We start from the raw sequence: 22,580 nt of genomic DNA, 5'->3' as shown, positions 1-22,580 counted from the left end.
AAGCGTGTGTTATGCACTGCTGCTCCTGCCCACCTGGCTACGAAGGCACCATTCGAAGACTTGAAGGCCAAGCAAGGTGAAAATGTTTGTGACATTTTCAGGAAATGAAAAACCCATTGACAGTTCCATAAATTCAAGATTCGTTCAAATCTAAATAACATCAAAGTTGTTCTTGTTGGTATTGGATTTAACAACACAAGGGCTACTAAGGCCAAACTGTATAAACTGTATCTGTTCATTGTTTATTCACAAGAAGCATATTATTAGATATGCTTCTCGTGAATAAACTCTTGTTAAATTATATGCTTCTGTACAAGCCAATATATTTTAGATACAATAAAAGTTCTTCAATATTTGCTTCATTTCCTAAGAAATGAGAGTGATTGAAAAGTGTTTGACCGGATGGTTGCATGTAAGGGACAATCAACCAGAAAATGACAGATCGTAAGTTGCATCTGACAGGATGAGCACCGAGGTGTGTTTTCTCTCAATAATAGGAAGAGATGAGTATGATGAGTGTGTCCAATTCGGAGTCTTGCCAGTATCACTTCCAAAAAAGAATAATCTTTTTTGGAAGTGGTACTGGCAATCTTTTTTGGAAGTGGAATAAAAGAAGGAAAGCTCAATAATCTTACTAAGTGCTAATTTAATGGCATATGATTCAGCTGTAAAGACGTTGCAAGCTAGCATGGAACCATCCGTATAAATTTTAAAGGCATGGTTGTTCATAGTAGCATGAGCTGAATGTAACTGTCTGATATTGCAGGGAGGTATACTATTTTTCCCCCACTGGAGAATGTATATCTTGAGAGACAGACACATATGTCCAAGGTGGAACCACGTGCAGTTGTGTCTTGAAAAATTTCATTTAAATTGACATTCCAACTCTGAGCAAGCTCTTTGATCCTGAGCGAGGCAAGTCTATTTTCATTTGGCTTGCTCTCATAGAAGAATTCCCACCGAGTATTATAAAGATGCTCCGAACTTGGGTGCGATGGTAGACTCTGGATCTTAGCTAACATCAAAGTGAGTGGTGAGGTGACTGGTGCAGATACCGGGGCTGCAAAAGAATTTTTTGCAATACTTGTGGAGATTATCAAGGAAAAGGGTTATCTACTTTAACAATTTTTAATGCAGGTGAAACATGTTTATTTTGGAAAAAGATGCCTGATAGAACACATATCAGCAAGGAGAAGGAGGAGAGGTGCATGCCTGACTTTAAGGCATCAAAAGATCGATTGATTACAACTTTTCCTTCAATTTCTAAAAAACCATACAAAATGAGAAAAAATTAAAAATAGTTACTTATAACATTGTTATATAGCATGGTATATGCCAACATTGATTTCCATGATGTTTAATAATTCACTTATGTTTTCTCAGCATAAGTTCACGAGGTCTTTATGCTTCTCAGCCTGGATTTGCAGAGGGCCACTGTATTTCTTCAATTACAAATTTGAGAAGGTGAAGCCAGGAAGAATGAGTCTTCGAATTTTAAAGCATTTGAAATTTTCATCTGAGTAGATGTACTTGAAATAAATATTTTCCAAATCTTCTTTTTGGTAGTGCAGCCAGGCTATTTGAAGCCATTTTACTGATTCTCCAATAGAGTCTACATCTTTCTGTTTTTGATTACAATGCTGCTTGTTTCTTTGAAGTTTAATACCTCTTCCTGGCTGACTTCTTTCACTACGTACTTCTCAGATTTGGGGCTATTCTGGTCAATGCATACCACCCAAGAGGATCAGATATATCAACAGTTCTGCTTGCAGTTTGAATGTACAGAATCACATTCCATCTGGGAATGCCCCAGTTCAAAAAATATTCGTTTTGTTTTAGGGATATTCAAGGTTTGGACAGCATATATAAACATGGTTGACACGATTGCATTTCTATTTTGCCCTCACAACTGTAGGACATGAACATCAAATTCTTTGTTGTTCATGTCCTACGTCAATGTCCAACATGGACATTGATGGATTAGTTGGTACAAACATGATACCACTTCTTAGGCTCCCCTCCCAGCTAATGTCACATAAAATTAGTTGCCATTTTTGTGCCAACACTGCATGCTGTAATGTTGTAGACAGCCAAATGTCATTTACAAAAATTTGCTTTTCTGTTGATTTTAGGATAGTACATCACTGGTTCAAAATCAAATTCATAGAAGTGAAGTTCATTTTCGATTGATTTTTGTTTCAATCTGTCCTTCCATTCTTGGGATCTAACTTTTCTGTCGATATATTGTTGAAAGCCTTCTTTATTTTTATCTTTTTCCTCCTCACTCAATTCCTGAAACCCACAGCACTTATCGCACATATCTTTTCACGGAGTATGAAAAGACACAATGAACTTTGTGAGAACTACTTGTAGGTAGAGCCAGGATTTTTCAGGCCTGATGTTTTCTTGAGCACACTTCTCTAAGTACAAATGATACATTTTAGAGAGGTCCAAAATCACTTGGCAGATATTGCTTTTGTGTGTCTTTTCTTGTGTAATGTAATAGAACTTTGGGAAAGGAGTCAATATGCTTGTAAATTGTTTGTAGGGCAGTTTCTGGTCATTTTACTCTGGGCTCGTGCTTTCCTCTTTCATCATTTTCAACTACAAGCTGTTCATTCCTTTTTTTTCAAAACATTTGAAATGTTCAGGATAGCTAAAAAGATACTTTGGCAGACTGAATTTGTTGCCATTTTTTCCTAACCAAAATTCTCTTGATTTTGCCCTCCTGGACAATTCACTTTTAGAACGAGTAGTAGCCTTTTCTGTTTCATCAGTCAGTGCACTTAGGTATAACCTTTTCTTATTTGAGTCGCGTATGTTCCAGTATTCTTCAAATACTTTCTACCTCTCGTTTTCATTGAAACTGTTACATTTTCTGGGGCATTTCGAACATTCTATTGGTAAATCATGTTTTGCAGCTATTCATTTGCCACTACTGATGGAAAAATGAACCTCATCCCTTTGTATCTTCTTTTTAATCACATTCCTTTTCCATGTATCAGACTTGGAGAGCTTCCTTCTTTTGCATTTGACTTCCCATCTAACTTTACAGAGATCTCCGCAGCACGCATTGCCCTGGATTAGGAGCACCTGAAAGAGTATCACCATCTTCTTTTTGTGGATTTATGTTTGTTAAAGTGGCATAAACATTTTTCTTTGAGTTATTTTTTACTTCATCATTGGAAGAGACAGAAGAAGAAAAGTTTACTGACTTGGGAATGTAGTGTGGGTCTGTATTGGAGTTGTCAAAAAAATTATCTTCCCTGACCAATGATGTTGGCCCAAGCTAGAAAGAAAATCTTTAACTGGACTTACGTGCCATTTTATTTTCCCCAACACTCAAAGCAAGATCAAGCATTACTTTTCCCCTGCTACCAAGTGATTTATTAACCCCACTAACTGGTTTTTTCTATGCTCATTATGGAAATCAAACAGATACATTTGGCACAAGAAAAATCCGCTTTAATCACACGTCTGATCTGAATGAAACCAAACAGACAACTACTGAATCAAAGAAAACATCCAGTGGGGTAGACACATAGAAAGAGGCAAGTGAACACGACTCTTGAATTTGTGGAACCCTTGCCAGCGAGATTAATGTCAAAGAACGCCAACCACAGATAGTGTCTTTTTCCAGTAGTTTGTGGTTGAAATGTTGACGATCAAAAAACTTTTTAAGAACTATTTTTACTCATGTAGTACACATTTGTCATTTTATTTATTATTAATTTTAAAATTAAGTAAGATAAAGAGAACTGTCAATTCTGTATATTAGAAAAGGGCAGAAGATTCAGACAAATAATTTTCTTTTAAATAATTTTCAGCAATACTCATTACAATGAAATAATCCCATACAACAACCTCCAAGAAGGTTGTTGTATGGGATTTTACTATATAAAAATTAAATTTTATAGCCATCTAAATTAATAAAATATCTATGCATGTGATGGTGCTGATACCTTTTCAGCAAGTTCTCTAAGAGCCTGGGCTTTGTCTTCTTTATGTTCTGTTTCCAAACGCTCTCTAAAGTCACGGAATACCTTGCTATATTTAACATTGCAGTCACAGGTAGGTGTAGATTCTCCATTTACTTCCTTTCCTGATGTAGATAACTACAAAAAAACAAATTAATTCAGATTTTTAAAAATTATATCCACAACCATATAATTAGAACTAAACTAAGAAGCAGTAATCAAATTCTCTTCCATTTAGAAATGTTTCTCCTGAGAGTGAAAAATCAAAATCTTTTCCCTTTAATGGTATATTTTTTTCATCACTGGCAAGGAAATTATCATATTGTTTACCCTAATTTGAAATGCAGTGATCCTAGAGCCTAGAGATTTTGAATATGTTTTAAGGGCTTTTAAATAAAATGCAGAATGCTGTATTTGTTAAAATTTGTCTTTTATTAATTGAACTGTTTTTTAATTTGACAGCTAACTGAGAGAAAACTGAATATGTTAATTCCATCACCCTTCGTAACAGTTTTATCTGCAATTATGTTTAATTCAACAGTTAGCACCAGAAAATAAACTCTAGTTTCAACCTTATGGAATTATCATAAAATTACCCAAGACTCACTGGATACTGAAATGCCTTACCTTCATGTCTGAAAAGTTCAGAAAAATTTAGTGGTGGCAAAATAATGTAAAGAAACCCACTTTGTTTTCCCAACCCTTCTTTAAACTTATTCAAACTACCCACTTCTATAACCAGGTAGAAGTTTATTCCAACAGCCAATCACTCTCTCAGTGAAGGGAAATTTTCACATATCTATTCTGCAAGCATCCTTTTCTAATTTAACCCAGAAATGGCATACATAAAATTGCCCCCCCCCCCAAAAGAAGAAGAAAACCTTGAAAATTTAAATTGCCATCAAAGTGATGTAAGTGTGAATTTTAATAGTCTTTTATTATATTTTTAACTTTTGATCTGTATCCCTGATTTTGTTTGAATTTGAGAAGTACATACATAAAAAAATCAGACCTCAGTTTTAGGTGTTTTGTGTACACCTATGTGACAGTTCATGTAATAACAGGTTTAAGCATATGCTGAGAATGCCATGTGTTTGTAATAAAAATGAACACTATGGAACAGAAAAATTACTACTAAAGGGAAGTGGATGTCGAACATCAATTTATTTTTTGGTTTTCATTTCATATCTAGCATGTCACTATTTCAATGTGAAGTTTGTTATAGTTGGATTATAATTTCCTGGGAATAACATAATTTGGATTACAAGTTTTTGGCTGATGATGTTTGAGTGACTGTTGTTAGTGGACTTTACATTCTGCACAGCTGATCGTGTAAGTGGAATTCTAAGTATTCTTGCCAACTTTTTTTTTGGTACAAGTGTTCAGTTGGCACAGCCTGGTCACCAAATGCAACAATCACTAATGGGCTGTTGATATGACAAAAAATTTCAAAATGCATTGGCACCTCAATTTTGTATATGGCCATCATTACTCTCCACAGAACTAAAAATAAACCTTTATTATTATATCAGGGAAAACAAAGGACTTAAATCAGCAGCCATGAGCAGCAATACAGAAAGAAATGATACTGAAACTGAAGAATAGCGATGGTGTACTTATAAATAGCATAGATACTATAAAGAATTATACAAGGAGTGAGGGAATGATGCCAGCAGTGGGGAAGATGGATCACAAATTAGTAAAACATATGACATAACCGACATCCTTCCTGATGAAGTAGAACATGCGTTGAAGAAAATGAAGAATCAGAAAGCCCCAGGGGAAGATGAAGTTACTATAGAACTGTTAAAATTGGCAGGAAGCCTTGCTGCATGGCAAGATTCATCACAAAATGTATTAAAAAAGGCTTGACACCTAAGGAATGGAATAATGCAATCATAGTTTTGCTGCATAGAAAGGAGATAAATCAGAAATTGGAAATCATAGACCAATTAGCTTGTTATCCCACATCTACAAGTTGTTCCAAGGGTCATTACTAACAGATCAGAAAGAATACTTGATGAGAATCAACCGAAAGAGCGAGCTGACTTTAGGACAGGAATCTCAACTATGGATCACCTTCACGTAATATCACAGCTAATGGAGAAAGCAAATGAATATAAAACACCATTATGCGCATTTGACTCCATTCAGCATAAGGCAATGTTTCAGGCAATGGAAAGACAAGGCATAGATAGTGTATATATTATGATTTTGAAGAAAATATATGAGAACGCTACATCCTTTATTAGCTAGACAAAGACAGTATCAAACTTAAAATTGAAAAAGAAGTTCGACAAGGAGACACAATATCTCCGAAGTTGTTTACTCTCTGAAAGCTGCCCTTGAGGAAGCTTTCAGAAGATTAGACTGGTCGCAGAAAGGAGTTGATGTGAATGGAGAGTACCTAAACCACGATCCCAAAGAATTAGAGGAAACTCTTCATCAGTTATGCAGAGTTAGTAAGGGTTTCGGACTAAAGATGAATATGGCTAAAACAAAAGTAATGATGAATAAGTATGCCACAGAAAGGGATATAACAATTGAAGGAGCAGTAATTGAAAAGGTGAATTTATATATTTATCTGGGACAAGTCATTAGCTGTAATAATGATAAATGACTGGAAGTCAAGAGAAGAATAAATTTCAGATGGATAACATTCAGGAAATATAGTCACACACTGAGGAGCAATATCCCAATTTGTCTGAAACGTAAAATAATGAACCAATGTATACTCCCCACCATGACTTATGGAAGTGAAACTTGGGTACTCACCAAAAGAATGGAAGAGAAGCTGAGAACTACAGAGTGAAGAATGGAATGAATTATATTAGGAATCAGACTGTTAAATAAGAAGAGAAACACATGGATTAGACAGCAAACTCAAGTAAAGGACATTCTTATCAAAACTAAAGAACTGAAATGGTCTTGGGCAGGACACATAGCTCAAAGATATGATGATAGATGGACTAAGAAAATAACAGAATGATACCCAAGAGTAGCTAGAAGAAAACCTGGAAGACAACACCAGAGATGGACAGATGAAGTTCACAGGTAGTAAATGGATGGCCACTGCACAAAACAGAAGGAACTGGAAAGTTGCTGGAGAGGCCTTCATCCTGCAGTGGATTGAAAATGACTGACGATGATGATTACATCAGCATGAAATACAGCAGGCTTTCATCATAATGCGGTTTCTTTTATGATGATTCGCTATAACCCTTTTCTTATAACACACATCTTGCTATAACACTGTTCTTATAACACACATCTCACTATAACACTCTTTTACCAACAATGTAAAATTGTTCATTGCGTTTGTTTGTATCAAAATGAGTTCCATGCGTGATCACGAGTCATTGCTCAGTACTGCATTAGATACTGTCCACAATGGACAGTTCACTCAAACATTGCATCATAATGAAATGCTGTTACATTTTAGAATGGTTAGTAATGGCGATAAGAATGAAAAAGCAACAACTACTGGAGGTGGTATGAAGACTACAAAGGAAAGAAAAAGATTGAGTTTGAAAATTAAATTAGACGTTTGGAAGAAATCTTGTGGTTAATGACAAGTGGATGTTTGCAATAATATAGGACTAGCAGATTCAACTGTAAGAACAATTATAAAAAAGTAGAGAATTAATTTTAGCAGCAGGAAAGACAGCTGTTCCATTGCAGCCAACTCAATTAGCATTAGCATTAGTAGAGGCATTTGATGCAAGAAAGCAAGCTTATGCAGCATCAGCCAAAAAAAAAAAAAAATAAATAAAATAAAAAAAATAAAAAAATAAATAAAAAATAACCACTTCCACTTCACCCCTCTGTTTGTCCGAAATACCTGTCCAGCTGAGCCTTAAACTTATTTAGGCTATCAACTTCCACGACAAAGGATGGAAGTCTGTTCCACCAACCAACCACCTGCTGGCTAAAGGCAAATTTCCGCACGTCTATCCTACATCTGTCTTTCCTCAATTTGAATTTATGCCCTCTCAGGTGATTATTCCGAGCAAGAGGAAGAATCCCATCAGCATTAAGCATGCTCAAACCATTCACAAGGCTTTATACACCTCTATCAGATCACCTCGCTGGTGCCTAGTCTCCAGACACTGTAATTTGCAAAACTTAAGCCTTTCTTCGTAAGAGCACCTCTTTGTTCCATTCACTAATCTTGTTGCCCTTCTCTGTACTCGTTCCAGCAGCTCTACATCCTTCTTGAAATGAGGCTTCCAGGCCTGTATATAGTACTCTAGGTGTGGCCTGACCATTGCCTTATACAAGGGAAAAATCACCTCCTTATCCCTGCTAGAAAAATTCCTATATATCATCGACAATACACCATGAGCTACTCTTGTAGCCCGTCTGCACTGCTCAGAAAACTTCATATTGCCTGCACAACAACTCCCAGGTCCCTTTCATTCTCTACCACTGTCAGTGTAGTACCACAGAGTTGATACGTTGCTCTGGGGTTGCTGTTTCCCATATGTAGTACTTTACATTTGTCAATGTCAAACTTCATTTGCCACCTCTCAGCCCATCTGCTCAACCTTTCCAGATCCTGTTGCAGTAGCATAGTGTCAGTAGTGTCCTTGACAACCCTGCCAACCTTCGTATCGTCCACAAACTTGGACATTAAGCTTGATATACCATCATCAATATCATTTATAAATACAGAAAACAATAATGGACTCAATACTGAGCCCTGAGGGACTCCACTAATAACATTAGTCCACGATGAGCAGTGTCCATTTATTACCACTCTCTGAGTTCTCCCCATCAACCACCCCTTTATCCATAGCAGCAATTTGCCTCCAATGCCACACTGCTCCAATTTGTGCATCAAGTCTTCCATGTGCAACAGTATCAAAAGATTTTCTAAGATCCAAGTATATAATATCAAAGTTATTCCCTGCATCCAGTTCTTTTGCGACTGCATCATAGTATCCAATCAAATTGGCCAGGCAAGACTTTCCCTTAACAAAACTATGCTATGTCCAAGCTATAACTGAAGTCTTGTCTAGATGATCCTGCAGTGCTTCTTTAACTAGTGCTTCCATTAATTTTCCGGAAACAGAAGTTAAACTCACAGGTCTATAATTACTTGTGTCAGCCTTTGATCCTTATTTGTGAATTGGGGTCACATTTGCACATCTCCAGTCCATGGGTACCTCCCCTGAGTCCAAGGAAGCTCTCATAATTATGGCTAAGGGTTTGCTTACTTCCTTTACTGCCTCCTTTAATATAACTGGATAGATCCCATCCACCCCAGGTGCCTTTCTTGTGTTTATCTTCAACAGTTTCTCCTCCACTTTACTCTCAGTTATTACAAGATTCTCTAGCTTACTGCCAGAGTTGAATACACCTCTGGCATTCCCCTCGCTGAATAACTCCTCATGCGTGAATGTCGATGCAAAATATTCATTTAGTTTGTTATCTACCTGAGCAGGATCATCAACAGTTGACCCATCAATATCAAGTGGACCAATCTGATTCATCCTCTTCCTTCTAGAGTTTACATAAGTAAAGAACTCTTTGCTGTTTTTTTTTGCATCCCTTGCCAAAGATTTCTCGTAATCTGCCTTCACCTGCCTAACCTCCTTTGTAACTTGGTTACAGATCAACTTGTATTCATCATAGGCTTCTATGTCACGTGTTAATTTGTATGTATCCCATGCATTTTTCTTCTCTGCCATATGTCTCATTAGTTCATCTGACATCTAATTTGGCCTAAACCTTGAACAATATTTCTTAGTTGGTATGTAAAGCCTAGTAGCTTCCAAGATAAGTTCTTTGAATGCTTCCCATTTTGAATTTGCTGTTGGTAACATCATCAGTTGGTCCCACTGTATAGAATTTATATACTGTCTCAGACCTCCATAGTCGCCTTTACGAAAGCAATAACCTTCCCTTTACCCCTAATGGTAATTACTTCTTTGAGTAAATCCCACTTCAGCACACTGTGATCACTTCCACCCAGTGGTTTATTTATCTGCAGATTCTTAATGCATGAAGAATCACTACTGATAATCAAATCCAAGTATTGCTCCCTCTAGTTGCCTCCTGAACATGCTGATGTAGAAAACAATCATCCAATAAATCCACAAAAGTCTTGCTAGTGTGTGAGTGACCAGCTCCAAATTCCAGTCAATATCTGGGAAATTGAAATCCCCCATTATAAGACTCTCTGATTTACTGGCCCACTCTATTTCCCTGTACAGTTGCTTATTATACTCATCAGAGTCATTAGGCCTATAGCACACTCCTACTCTCAACTTTGATCTCCCAATGCTTATGTCACACCAAACTGACTCGACACTGCACTGTCCAGTGATGTCGACTGGCTTCACTTCCTTGGATTTTATGTATTTCTTAACTAATAGCATAACCCCTCCTCCCTTCCTATCCTTTCTGTAGACGTTGTACTCCCCAAATTCCAGTTCTGTATTCCTTATATCTGTGTGATACCACGTCTCTGAAATCCCAACAATATCTGCCTTTGATGTTTTGAACAATACATGAAATTCATCATATTTATTTACTAAACTCCTAGCATTGGTGTACATGCAAGTATACATGCATCTGTTCTTTTTCTTAGCTACCCTAACACAACCCATATGTTTACTTGTACCCCAATGATTCCCAGCAGTCTCTGAAATATCCTGCATCTTATTTTCCAGGCTGCTGCTCATTCCAATAGAAGCAGTGCAAGAATCACCTTCACCTCTGCCAGTGGCTACTGTTAATCTATTAGTCCTTTTATCCTCACAATCTAGCAGTTTTCCGACCCACCTAACACTGCCTCGATAGCATCAGCAAACATTCTTGCACCCTTTCTATTTAAGTGTATCCCATCCCTGTAGAAGCAGTCTCTCCTGTTAACAAGTACAGAGAAGGCTGAAAAAAATTCTACCCCTTGAGCCTAGGACTAGGTTGGCAAAGTTCAATTATTATTAAAGAAAAAGCAATTAGCCTATATGAAGATTTGTAGACCGCTTACCTTGAGAAAAAAAAAAAAAAAAAAAAAAAAAGAAAAAAAGTGGAACGATTTAACACTTAACTACAGGTGACCCCCGCTTAACGCTGATCATTCGTTCCGGAAAAACAGAGCGCTAAGTGAATCCGCGCTAAGCAAGCGCCGCTTTCCCATAAGGTAACATATGTATTTATGAGCTGCGGTCAGTGCCATAGGATATTTCCTAATGATTAATAAACAGTAATGAAAAGATGCACAAATGTTGGTCAAAATATTTAATATTCAAATATTTGCAAATATAAAATATTCTGCATTGCATATGTATAATTATGTGGTAACTACTTGCGTATCAAAAGTAAATTTAAAATTCCAATTAAAATAACAAATTTAATTTAATTGATGAATTTAATCATGAAAAATGTGTGGATTTTGAGTTTAACTTTGGCCCTCTTCCAAATAAACTAAAAGGGGTATTAATTTTAATCCCCCGCAGCGTTAAAACCAACAATAAATTCAACCGATCCTTCACCGCTTTGAAACCTGGCATGTTTTTTCTTCTTTCAATATGAAACTTCTTTTAGGCATTCGTTTCCACAAAAGTCCTGCTTCATCTATGTTAAAAACTTATTGAGAATTATAACACATAATACCCCTCTTCAATAATTTTAACAAAAGTTCATTTTTGAAAGTTTCGGCTCCTTGATCTGCACTTGCGGCTTCTCCCTGGATTTTAAATCTATTCAACCAGCCCTTACCAGTTTTAAATGGTTCCACATATTTTTTTTTTTTTTTTTTTTTTTAGGCGAGTTTTCTTCAGATCATCATATTGGCTAATCTCTTTCTCTCTCTTTTTAATATTTAACTTTATTCTGCATTGGAATATTATCTTCAATAAAATTAAAGTCTTTCCATTTCAATCCTAATAGCCGGCCTAGTCCTAGTTGCTTGCAGTGGAACAGCTATCTTTCCCGCTGCAAAAATTAATTCTTTATTTTTTTATAATTGTTCTTACAGTTAAAGTTGCAAGTCCTAAATTATGGCACACATCCGTTTGTCGTTGACTAGAATCGATTCGCTTCAAAACGTCTAATTTACTTTTCAAATTCAGTCTTTTTCTTACATTTATAGTCTTCGTACTGCGCCCAGACGTTGTTGCTTTTTCATTCCTGTCGGTCATTATTAGCTCTTCAAAAATGTAACCGCGTTGGTTGAATTAATTATGATACAATGTTCAAGTAAACTTTCTGTTACGCACGATGTCTAATACTCTACTGAGTGATGACTAGACCGGATAAATGCATATAACGCAAATATTACAAGCAATATACTTGATCATTTTTTAAAATGTTGATCGCGGAACTACGTTACAAGTCACTGTACTGAAACTAAATTAGCGTGCGAGAAAATTTTACTGAGCGTGTGAAACTTTCTCAAGTCGGTGTGGGAAACGTTTTAATACTGTTTTGCTATTCATTTTCAAGCTATCGACTCCATCAAATGAAACGATTTCGTTAATATGTCAAAAATGAAATCTGTAAAAGAGTGTTATAGTGATCTGTGACAGCGCTATAATCAGATACGGGTTATAATATAAGAACAGCGTTATAGCGAATCAGCGTAAAGCGAACCGCGTTATAACGGGGGCCTGCTGTATTTAAAAAGCACTAAATTACACAACATAGAAGTCCAGGGAGAAGTTGGAGCTAAAACTTTCACAAAAAAAAAAAAAAAAAAAAAAATCCTCACACCTGTTAAAATTATTGAAGAGGAGCGTTATACTATTTGACAAGTTTTTAAAAAAGATAAAACAGGAGACTTTTTTGGAAATGAATGCCTAAAAGAAGTTTCATATCAAAAGAAGAAGGGGGAGGTATAGCCATGCTTCAAAGCGGAGAAGGGTTGGTTAACTTTATTGTTGGGTGGTAACACTGCAGAGGATTTTAAATTAAAACCCCTTTCAGTTTACCATTCAGAAAATCCAAGTGGTCTTAAAGGTTTCACTAAATCAAACTTACCTGTAATTTGGAAGGCTAATAAAAAGCTTGGGGTAACCAGGCCTCTTTTCATTGATTGGTAAGCTGAATTATTTTGTCTTGCAATGAAAAGATACTATGCAAAAAAATAATCTTGATTACAAAGCAATTCTGATCATGGACAATGTGCCAGGACATCAAACCAAAGAGATCTTAGAAGATGTGAACAATCATGTAAAATTTTTTACACATCTGATTCAACCAATGTACCAAGGTATTATTGCCAGATTTAAAGCCTACTACATAAGGAACACCTTTTCCCAAGCTGTTAAAGCCATCAACACTGGTGAAAATGTACTGGGCCTAAAGGAGTTCTGGAAATCCTTAAACATTAAAACTGCCATCTACAATGTTTCAAGTACCTGGAATGAAATAAACACAGTGAGGAAAGTTTGGAAGGATTGCATAAAGGATTCCCAAGAACCTGATGATTTGATTGAGAATGTTAAAGTGCATACTGTTGAGCTCAGAAAAGAAGTACAATTAGACAAAACCGATGACAACATACAAGAGATGATCAACAACAACAGTGATGGTCTCTCTTGAAGAACTTATAGAAATGACAAAAGAACAAGAGTAATTGAGGGAAAAGATGATCAAGATCCTACAGATATAGAAACGATAAAGTCACTGACTTCAAAAGGACTTGGTGAAGCTCTGGAATACTTAGAAAAAAATGTGTGTTTATTTCAGGGAGAACAACTCTGACATGGAATGAAGTTCAAAGGTAATAAGAATTTAAAGAAAGAAATATATCTCTATATGATTTTTACAAGAGGAAGAGGACCAAAGTACAACCAAAAATCAACACATTTTCCAATCCAAGGATATGAAAATTTGATATATAATGTAGGTACTTGCCACATAATTATATAAGTAACATAATGTAGAATATTTCATAAGTGCAAATTTTTGAATATTAAATATTTTGACCGACATTTGTGCATATTTTCACTACTGTCTATTACTGATTAGAAATATCCCATGGCATAGATAGCAACTCACAAATACATGTGCTACCTTATGGGAATATGGAGCTCACTTAGGACTGATTGATTCACTATGCTTTATTTTTCTGGAATGTTATCAGCATTAAGTAGGGGGTCACCTGTATTCATCAGCAGATTTATTGTAGACATTTATTTGTGATCTGATTCAGATGTATTATGCACTCAATTGCAGAAATTAACTCAATCTCAGGAAAACGGCAGAATCAAATCTGGCTCCCAGATCCTTTATTTTAAAAAAAAAAACTTCTTTAAAAATTTTTAAACAAAGCATCTGTTGAAAAACTTATACTTTTTTTATTTTAAAACTTTTAAAAATATATTATTGCTATATATGCTTATGAAAATATCAACTATCTGTTGTGATATTTAATCCTTGTTTAATGTTAATTTATAAAAATAAATTAAAATAATGATATAAAAAAATTCATTATTTTTTCTTATATCCATTATACTGTCAAGATAATGAATACATGAAGTAGTCTCAATTTTAAATCATTACCACTGTTCCAAACATTTCCTTGGTGTGTGTGTGTGTGTGTGTATATATATATAAAATATTAAAAAAATATGTTATATGATACCATCGAGCTTATTTCAATATATAACTCCTGAGGCATGTGTTTGTGTTATGTCGAGTGCCACTTGACAAGGGAGCATAAAATGTTAACCATAACGTACGTAATCTTGTGTGTAATGAAGCTGTTATCTTTTATAATGTGAGGTTTTTGTAATTTTTTTATTTTGGAATTGTAAATAGAATGATCAGTTGACATATGTAAATACTGTCATTGTGGTTTATGGAACACAATAAGGATGTCCCTTTATATAAAGAAAAAAAATATATATATAAGTTTAAGTAACTTAAATCCAAATTACGTGGCACCCCTGGAATGTTGTTGCGGCACCCCGGTTGAAAACCACTTCGTTAGACACAAAAACCCTTTATACTAGCTCATGGAACCGCCAGACTTGTATAGTGGTGCAACCAAATTTTCTTAAAAGCTTAGCCCTCTCCCAATTACCCCACTCAACACCTTCCTGCCTAAGGGAAACAATGAACAAATGGATCTCTCTTGGTGCCTAGTCTTTTTAACTACCTTCCAATTTCTTTTTCTCATAAAAATTCAAAATGCTTAAGAATCATGGGAAATATATATGTGCTCTCTACCTCCCAGCTCTCTGCTGTGTTCTCATTTAGAAATGCAAAAGATCTTTATATTATTATTAGCAATGGCACATCTATTCTTTAACCATTCTTAGGAATGGTTGGAAAATAGTTGTACCTATGTCTGTGACAAGCTGAAGGACCATCCTTTGGTCGTTGAGCCTGTCACAGACACTATTAGGTATGGCAAGCTGGGCTAGCTATCTGGGATTTGAAAACACTGATGGAACTAATATTCAAGTCAAATGGACCAAATTTTGGTAAAGTTCGATGGTCTGCAACAGCGAAATTCTCTGCTTGCACCTTCATGATGGTGACACTGTTAGTAACCCTGGGTATAACCCCCATGTGCAACTCTTGAAAACCAGCACCTAGTATACTGGAGGTGACCACCCAGGTGCAAACCAATGTAAGTAGAGTCAAGATGTGGCACCCACACTAGACGGAAGAAAGCCACTCCTGAGTTATCAGGCGATAATAGGTGGTAGATGACTCATCAATCAGTGCAATAACACCACCACCACCACCACTATTGTAGGCTTAAAATTATAGAACCCACGTTTAGCCACCAGAGAATCTCCAGCAAGCTCCCCAAATCTCTTCCATCATGCAGTTAACCACAGGAGCTTCCATCTGGTGAATATGGGCTTGGCACACCCAAGGTCCTGAGCTGGATATCAATATTCTTCTCTTTCTTGGTGATTCCCTTCTATTTTTGTCTCTCTCTCCCTCTCTCTCTCTTTCTTTCAGATTTTTTTTTGCTACATAAGCTATTAAGTCATCTATTAAAACAGGTACCCTTCTAAAATGAGATTTCCAAACAAGTATGCAATATTCAAGATGTGGCCCAAACATTTCCTTAATATGATGGGATAGTAGTAGTAGAGGCATGTGAGGCAAGAAAGCAAGCATATGAGCTTATGTAGCATAAGCCAAAAAAAAAAAAAAAAAAAAAAAATTTTCACACATCCATTCCCTTTAAAAGTTTGTCCAGTTTCTCCTTGAATTTATTTAAGCTATCAACTTCCACAATGACAGATGGAAGTTTATTCCAGCAATCAACTACCTGCTGGCTAAAGGCAAATTTCTGTAAATATATTCTACAACTCTTTCCTCAATTTGAATTTATGCACCCTCAGGTTTATAATTTGAGTAAGCATAAGAATTCCATCAGAATTCTGCATGCTCAATCCATTCAAGGCCTTATACACCTCAATCAGATCACCTCGCAGGTGCCTAGTCTCCCAGCTGCTGCAATTTGCAGAACTTAAGCCTTTCTTGGTAAGAGGATCCCTTCGTTCTCCTCACTAATCTTGTTGCCCTTCTCTGTACTTGTTTTAGCAGCTCTACATCCTTCCTAAAACAAGGCTGCCAGACAAGTATGCAGTACTCAGGGGCACAGCCTGACAATTGCCTTATACAAAGGGATAATCACCTCCTTATCCCTACTAGCAAAATTCCTGTATATCATTGACAAGACCCCACATGACCTGCTCTGGCAGCCTGTCTGCACTATTCAGAAAACTTCATGTCTGACTGCACAATCACTCCTAGGTCTTTTTCATTTTCTACCACTCTAAGTGTAGTACCACACAGTTGGTACATTCTTCTGGGGTTACTTCTACCCATATGCAGTACTTTGCATTTGTCAATGTTACACTTCAGTTGCCACTTCTCATCAAAAGGATAATCATCTCTTTGTCCCTACTGGAAAAGAGACGATTTGCCAGTAGGGATACAGGTTAAATTCCCAAGAAGGTTTGGCTATGAATTTAAGACAATAAAATGGTGTAAAGCCTTCACCCAATATCCATTTCCTTCTAAAATAATTAACCCCTCTTATTTTTCCTGACCCCAATCTCAAACACTGATTTTATTCATAACTACTCATCTCATTTGTAATGATTACTCCACAAATTTCTTCCACTTTAAAGGTGGTATTTTTGGTAAGGGATATCTTAAATGTCACTCAGACATGTAGGCATCCCAAGCAGTTGTAATTAACGGGTACAGTCACAGTCTATACCTGTTTGTCCTTTGTGACGAACAGGTATAGACCTCAGACATTTTTTTAAAAATGTAAGATCTGTATGTCAGGTAGCTACATAAACCAGTAAAATGTTTCTTCCATATTCAGTTGTTTTTTTGTGCTAATAGCATAATCGTGCTAATAATATCTGCTTCTAATGTAATTAGAATAATCTGCGTCTCTGACAATGGCAACTCGTGATCGTGCGAACAATACAAATATATTCTGTTACATATGTGGTAACTATGTTGTGGAGAAATAAAGGCAGGATATAACATATGTATTTGTGAAAAATGCATATGCCACATAATTTGGAATTAAATTGTGATTAAGATAAAAGCTTAAAGTGTGTTGTCCATGTGTGCAGGGGAACCTTCGGATCGTATTAGTGACTGCTACTTTTTCTGTAAATAGCAGGTTATAATGCAAAGAGCAAGAAGAGCACTGTGTATACCAACATTAATTTAGCTAGTACCCAGTGGACCTGAACTACTAGTTCTTGAAAAGATTGTTCCTAGGAACAATCTTTACATGTTACAGACATTGTGAAAAAGTATCGGTTCCCCAGTTTTTTGAAGCAAGCTTAATGATATATTGCAACAACATTCCTGTAGTTATGAACGTTTTTGGAATTTTCTACTAACCAACAGAGTGGTGGCTGTTTATTGACTCATTGAAGCAAAGCTTCAAAGCAGTTCTCCTTCATAATGGAAACCTCCATCTGGAAAGTTAAAATCCAATATAACAAGACATTCTGAGTTGCTGGCCCACTCTATTTCTCTGCATAACTGTTTGTTGTACTGATCAGAGTCATTAGGTCTATAAACATAAAGATTAGTATATACCCAGAGGAGACTGAAGATCAGAAAAAACACTGGAAAAATTTCAACAATGAATACTCCACTCTCAGAACACCTTTCTGTCCTTTGGACATATATTTAAAGATAACACTGATAAGAAATAGCAGTGAAACAATGGGCAGATCTATTATGAAACCATGACTGCAATATGCATGGGTCAAACAATACTGTGCAACAAACAAATGGGTATTCTCTGAAGCATTGTACACAATACAATCAAGAGATTTTTGTTTCCAAATAGGCCTGTTCACTACTATTTCTTGTAAGTGTTGTTTTTCTAGCGTATCTCTCATCTTTTGTGTCATGAAATGTGTTATTTTTAAAACTTTTTTCTATCTGTGAAAAAGGCCAACAAAAGGCTGAAAGTTTAATTTAATAATCATGTTTAATTATTTTATTTTTTGTAATATGTACTAAGAGTATATTTTTGTAATATATACTAAGAGTATATTTTACAAAATATACTCTTAGTATATATTACAAAAATATACAATTTCTTGTACTACTCTTAATATGGAGCTCATGTAGTAAATTTTACCATTATTTAATGGCATCTGGTAAATGACACACCATGCGTATATATACACATGGTGTATATATACATTATATATATAATGCAGTAATGCACTTTAAATCTAAATCTGTCAGTATTTAATTTTGGTTAATATCCCACCGAATCCTATATAATAAAATTAAAGGTATTTTTTTTTTTACCTTTAATTTTATTATATAGGATTCATATTTAGAAAAATAAAAACAGCAAAATCAGATAAAAATAAATAAAATCCCCTTCTAAAAAGTTTAAAATAAGATTTCAAACAGAATAAAGTATATTGGAATAATGGTATTTTGGCATATACTTCTGTTTTAAGTGAAAAGTGGTATCACAGCCTAAATGCATGAACTAGACAAGAATTTGTTTCCCGCCTCCTTTCGATAAAATAAACTAACAATTCGTTTTCATTTTGTTTGTTTAGTAATGAGATACACATATATTTATAAGTAATCCAGAATCATGTATCTACTTCTACATTAATGAGAATTTTTTTTCCTTTTCTGAAAAAGAAAAGTGGCACATAATGATGTGAAAAGAAAAACAATCATCATTATTATTTAACGATACAACCATGACAACTCTATATTACCTTTTTAGGTGTTTGGGTTCCAACAGATATTCGTGCACAAGGGGTTTCCTGGCTGGAGGAGGATACCACATTGTGATCTTCAGGAGTTGGGGCATCCTAGTTAAATAAAAAGTTCAACAATATTACAAAGATATAAAATTAATATAAATTTTTTTCTACTCATCAACATTTCCAATTATTCAAATAATATGTATGGCAAAATCTTCCAACAATATTCTAAAAATATATGAGTCAGGGATCTGAAACTCGGCTGGCAATTTCATCCTTCTCTATGTAACTATCATCTAGAGCTACACATTTTTTGCTCTCTGCAGATAAGCACTTTCAGGCATTTTCAAATAAACTACAGCGGGGCCTTGACTTCCGATAACATTGAGATCCAATGTTCTCAGGAACCGATATACCTTCCTTATGATCTTTTATTTTAAGGACTGATGATATTTGCAGGAACCGATGGCTTTCCGATATAGCTGGAACGATGCATGGGTGGAAATTTTCAGACACGTGGCGCACGGATCATCACTTGTACAATTGTTCTCAACCAATTAGTGTCTTTATTATTGTTCAACACCACATTCCCATTTTTACAGTACTCTGGACAGTTTCTTTATCTTCTGTTTGATGCACTTGTTCAGTGTGTAAGCAGAGTGCACTTTTGTTAATTTTATGTAATTACAGTAATTTAATTGTGGTTATTTTTGAATTTATTAATTAAATAAATTGAAATTAAATAACTATGGCTCCTAAAGTGCAAGTTACAAATAAAATTTCAACTAAAGAGAAGCAGTAGATGATAAAAAAACATGAAGTAAAAATTAGTGCATTAATATGCGAGTACTCAATAGTTAAACAAAAGGATATTCTAAAGAGTGTTCAAGTACGTGATGATTTCACATCAGTGCACATCAGGGAAGAGACTTTATTGTGGAAATCAAAAGGCTTTTCTTAATATGAACTAGGGAAAAGCAGATGAAGGGTGACACAAGATTAGACAATTTATCTGTGAACATGCTAAGATCTATGATGATCTGAAACAAAGTTCCATCAACCAGTGGCAGTGCTACGTGCTTTGAAGACATTAAAACTAGCAGAGGCTAGTTTTAATGTTTTAAAACGAGCTAGTTTTAAAACGAGCACTTCAAAAAAAAGAGCGAATATCAAAAGTGTTGAAAGGCATCCAGGTGCTGATAAAAAAGAAGCCGAGGCCTTTAAAATTGAATTCTAATGGTTTGTTGATCAGGAGGGTTATCTTCCCCAGCAGGTTTTTAATATTGACGAAACCAGCCTCTTTTGGAAGAAAATTCCCAGGAGCAGGGCCATGCAAAAGGGGGTTGCATTGGATGTGCCACACCAGGGTCCCCCAACCGAGGGAGCCACCAAAGTATCAACATAAACGAGGCCCCTTTATCCCTTTTGCATTTGGGTCCCCAAGTACCTTTGCTCAGGAGAACATACATCATTAAGGATGTGGCTAGTTTACCTGGGCATAAGCCTAAGAAAGATAGGCTGACTCTCCTGTTGGGTGCCAATGCCTCTGGAGATTTTAAGCTGAAGCTTTTGCTGGTTATTACTCTAATGCTCCCAGAGTATTTAAGCAACAAAAAGTCAACAAAGGCATGCTGGGAGTGTTTTGGTGCAGTAAGAAGAAGGCCTGGGTTACAATATACGTTTCTGTCCTTCAGTGAAGAGTTATCTTGAGAAAAATAAGTTTCCTGTGAAGGCACTGCTCCTGATGGATAATGCGCCAGGCCATGATCCCAACATTGTTCAATCTCTTGAAGCGCAATTTGACTTTGTTCAAGTCAAATGTTTGCCACCCAATGCCACTCCTCTTCTTCAACCAATGGACCAGCAAGTGATTGCAAACTTCAAGAAAATGTTTGCAGTGAGGATTTTTGGGGGTCGCAGTTCAACATCCTGGCCTGTGTAAGGTTGATCATAAGTGCTTGGAATGATGTTTCTACCAGGTGCTTAAATTCAGCCTGGAAAAACATCTGGCCTTTCATCATAACTTGGGTGGATTTGAAGATGATGGTACTTTGACAAATGATATTGTCACTCTTGGTAAATCAATGGGTCTGGATGTTGATGAAGAGGATGTGGAGGACCTTACTGACACGAGCTAACAACAGGGCAGCTACAAGAGTTGGAGAAAATTATGGAGAGTGGCACTAGAGAGGAAGAGGAAGACACCCAAAAAAGTGTCAGCTGAAGAGTTTAAGATTGTCATTTCTTGTTGGGAGTGTTTAAAAGAAGTGGTAAAAAAAACACCCCAACATTGAAAATACTGAACTTGTGATGTGCAAAAATGGAAGACGAAGTCATTTCTTACTTTAGGAAGCTACAAAAACTTGTCAAAAACAGTCCACTTTGGACAGTTTCTTTGACAGTAGAAGCAAAAGACGAAAGACTGACAAGACACCTGATGCTTGATCTAGTCCGACATCGCCACCACTGGTTTCATCAGTCCTGCACTTTGTCTAAGGTAAATGCTAATTTATTAAACAATATTTATAAAATGCTCATATTTAATATAAAAATCAAGTATAACATGTCAGAAATACCTATTTTGTGCGTTGTTGGGATCACATGTCAAGAGTTTAGAATGAATTACAGGAAATCAATGTATTATTGGTTTCAACTTTACAATATTTTCAACATACAATGGGCTTTGTGGAACAAATTACCATTGGATGTTGGGCCCCCCCCCTCTGTACTCAACTTGAGCAGAAAACCAGGCTTTCACTTCATTAATTACCTCCTGATAAGTTTGAAATCTGTGGCACGATAATGGTTTCTTCATTTCAGGGAAGAGGAAAAAGTCTGAAGGTGAGAGGCTGGGAGAAAAAGGTAGGTGCTGCAGATTTTCAAAATCACAGCTGATTGCAAAGTCCACCATGAGAGCAGCCTTATGGGCAAGAGCATTGTTGGCTAGAAGGCACACCTAGCCAATAATGCATAATGTATAAAATCACGTTTCTCACCTTTCGATTCTGTATCTGCTACAGAAATTAGATTCTCTTTGTTTTGTGTTTAATTATTGAATAAAACGTGGGTTTTTTAGTCTCAATTATTATTTATGATTATTCCTTTATTTATTTGACAAAAACATTAAAACATGCTCATGCACAGCACAAGTTGAAAACATGAATATGTATTAATGTAAGCTATTAACAGTTTCCTGTTTATGAAACTGTTATGGCTACTTTATAACCAAATGTTTTATTTTTAACAGAATTAAAAGATTTGCTCCTTTGAAAATAACATGTAAAATGCACAAGATATTTAAATTTTCAAATTTTTCATTAAAAAACGTAAGTCTTGCAAGTTATTAGTCAAACTTCAAGCAGAATTCAAAAATAAGAACTTTTTTATATTTTTTTCCAGA

At 35.8% G+C, this 22,580-nt stretch overlaps 1 protein-coding gene across 1 annotated transcript in view; it reads right to left on the bottom strand.

The window, feature by feature from the left end:
- LOC150079462 (zinc finger MYND domain-containing protein 11) overlaps positions 1-22,580 on the bottom strand; it is a 305,480-nt gene that overhangs the window by 66,939 nt on the left and 215,961 nt on the right. The window contains exons 8-9 of the mRNA XM_090382587.1: positions 19,193-19,288; positions 3,963-4,115 (exon numbers count right to left, since the gene is read on the bottom strand). Of these exons, the coding sequence (XP_090238713.1) occupies positions 3,963-4,115; positions 19,193-19,288 (249 nt within the window). The remainder of the gene's footprint in view (positions 1-3,962; positions 4,116-19,192; positions 19,289-22,580) is intronic.

The sequence above is a fragment of the Mastigoproctus giganteus genome, chromosome 10 (genome assembly GCF_048544385.1).
Source record: "Mastigoproctus giganteus isolate SK-2022 chromosome 10, ASM4854438v1, whole genome shotgun sequence".
NCBI classification, from domain to species: Eukaryota; Metazoa; Arthropoda; class Arachnida; order Uropygi; family Thelyphonidae; genus Mastigoproctus; species Mastigoproctus giganteus.
The sequence above is the reverse complement of the archived record's forward strand: the minus strand, read 5'-3'. Positions and strand labels throughout refer to the sequence as shown.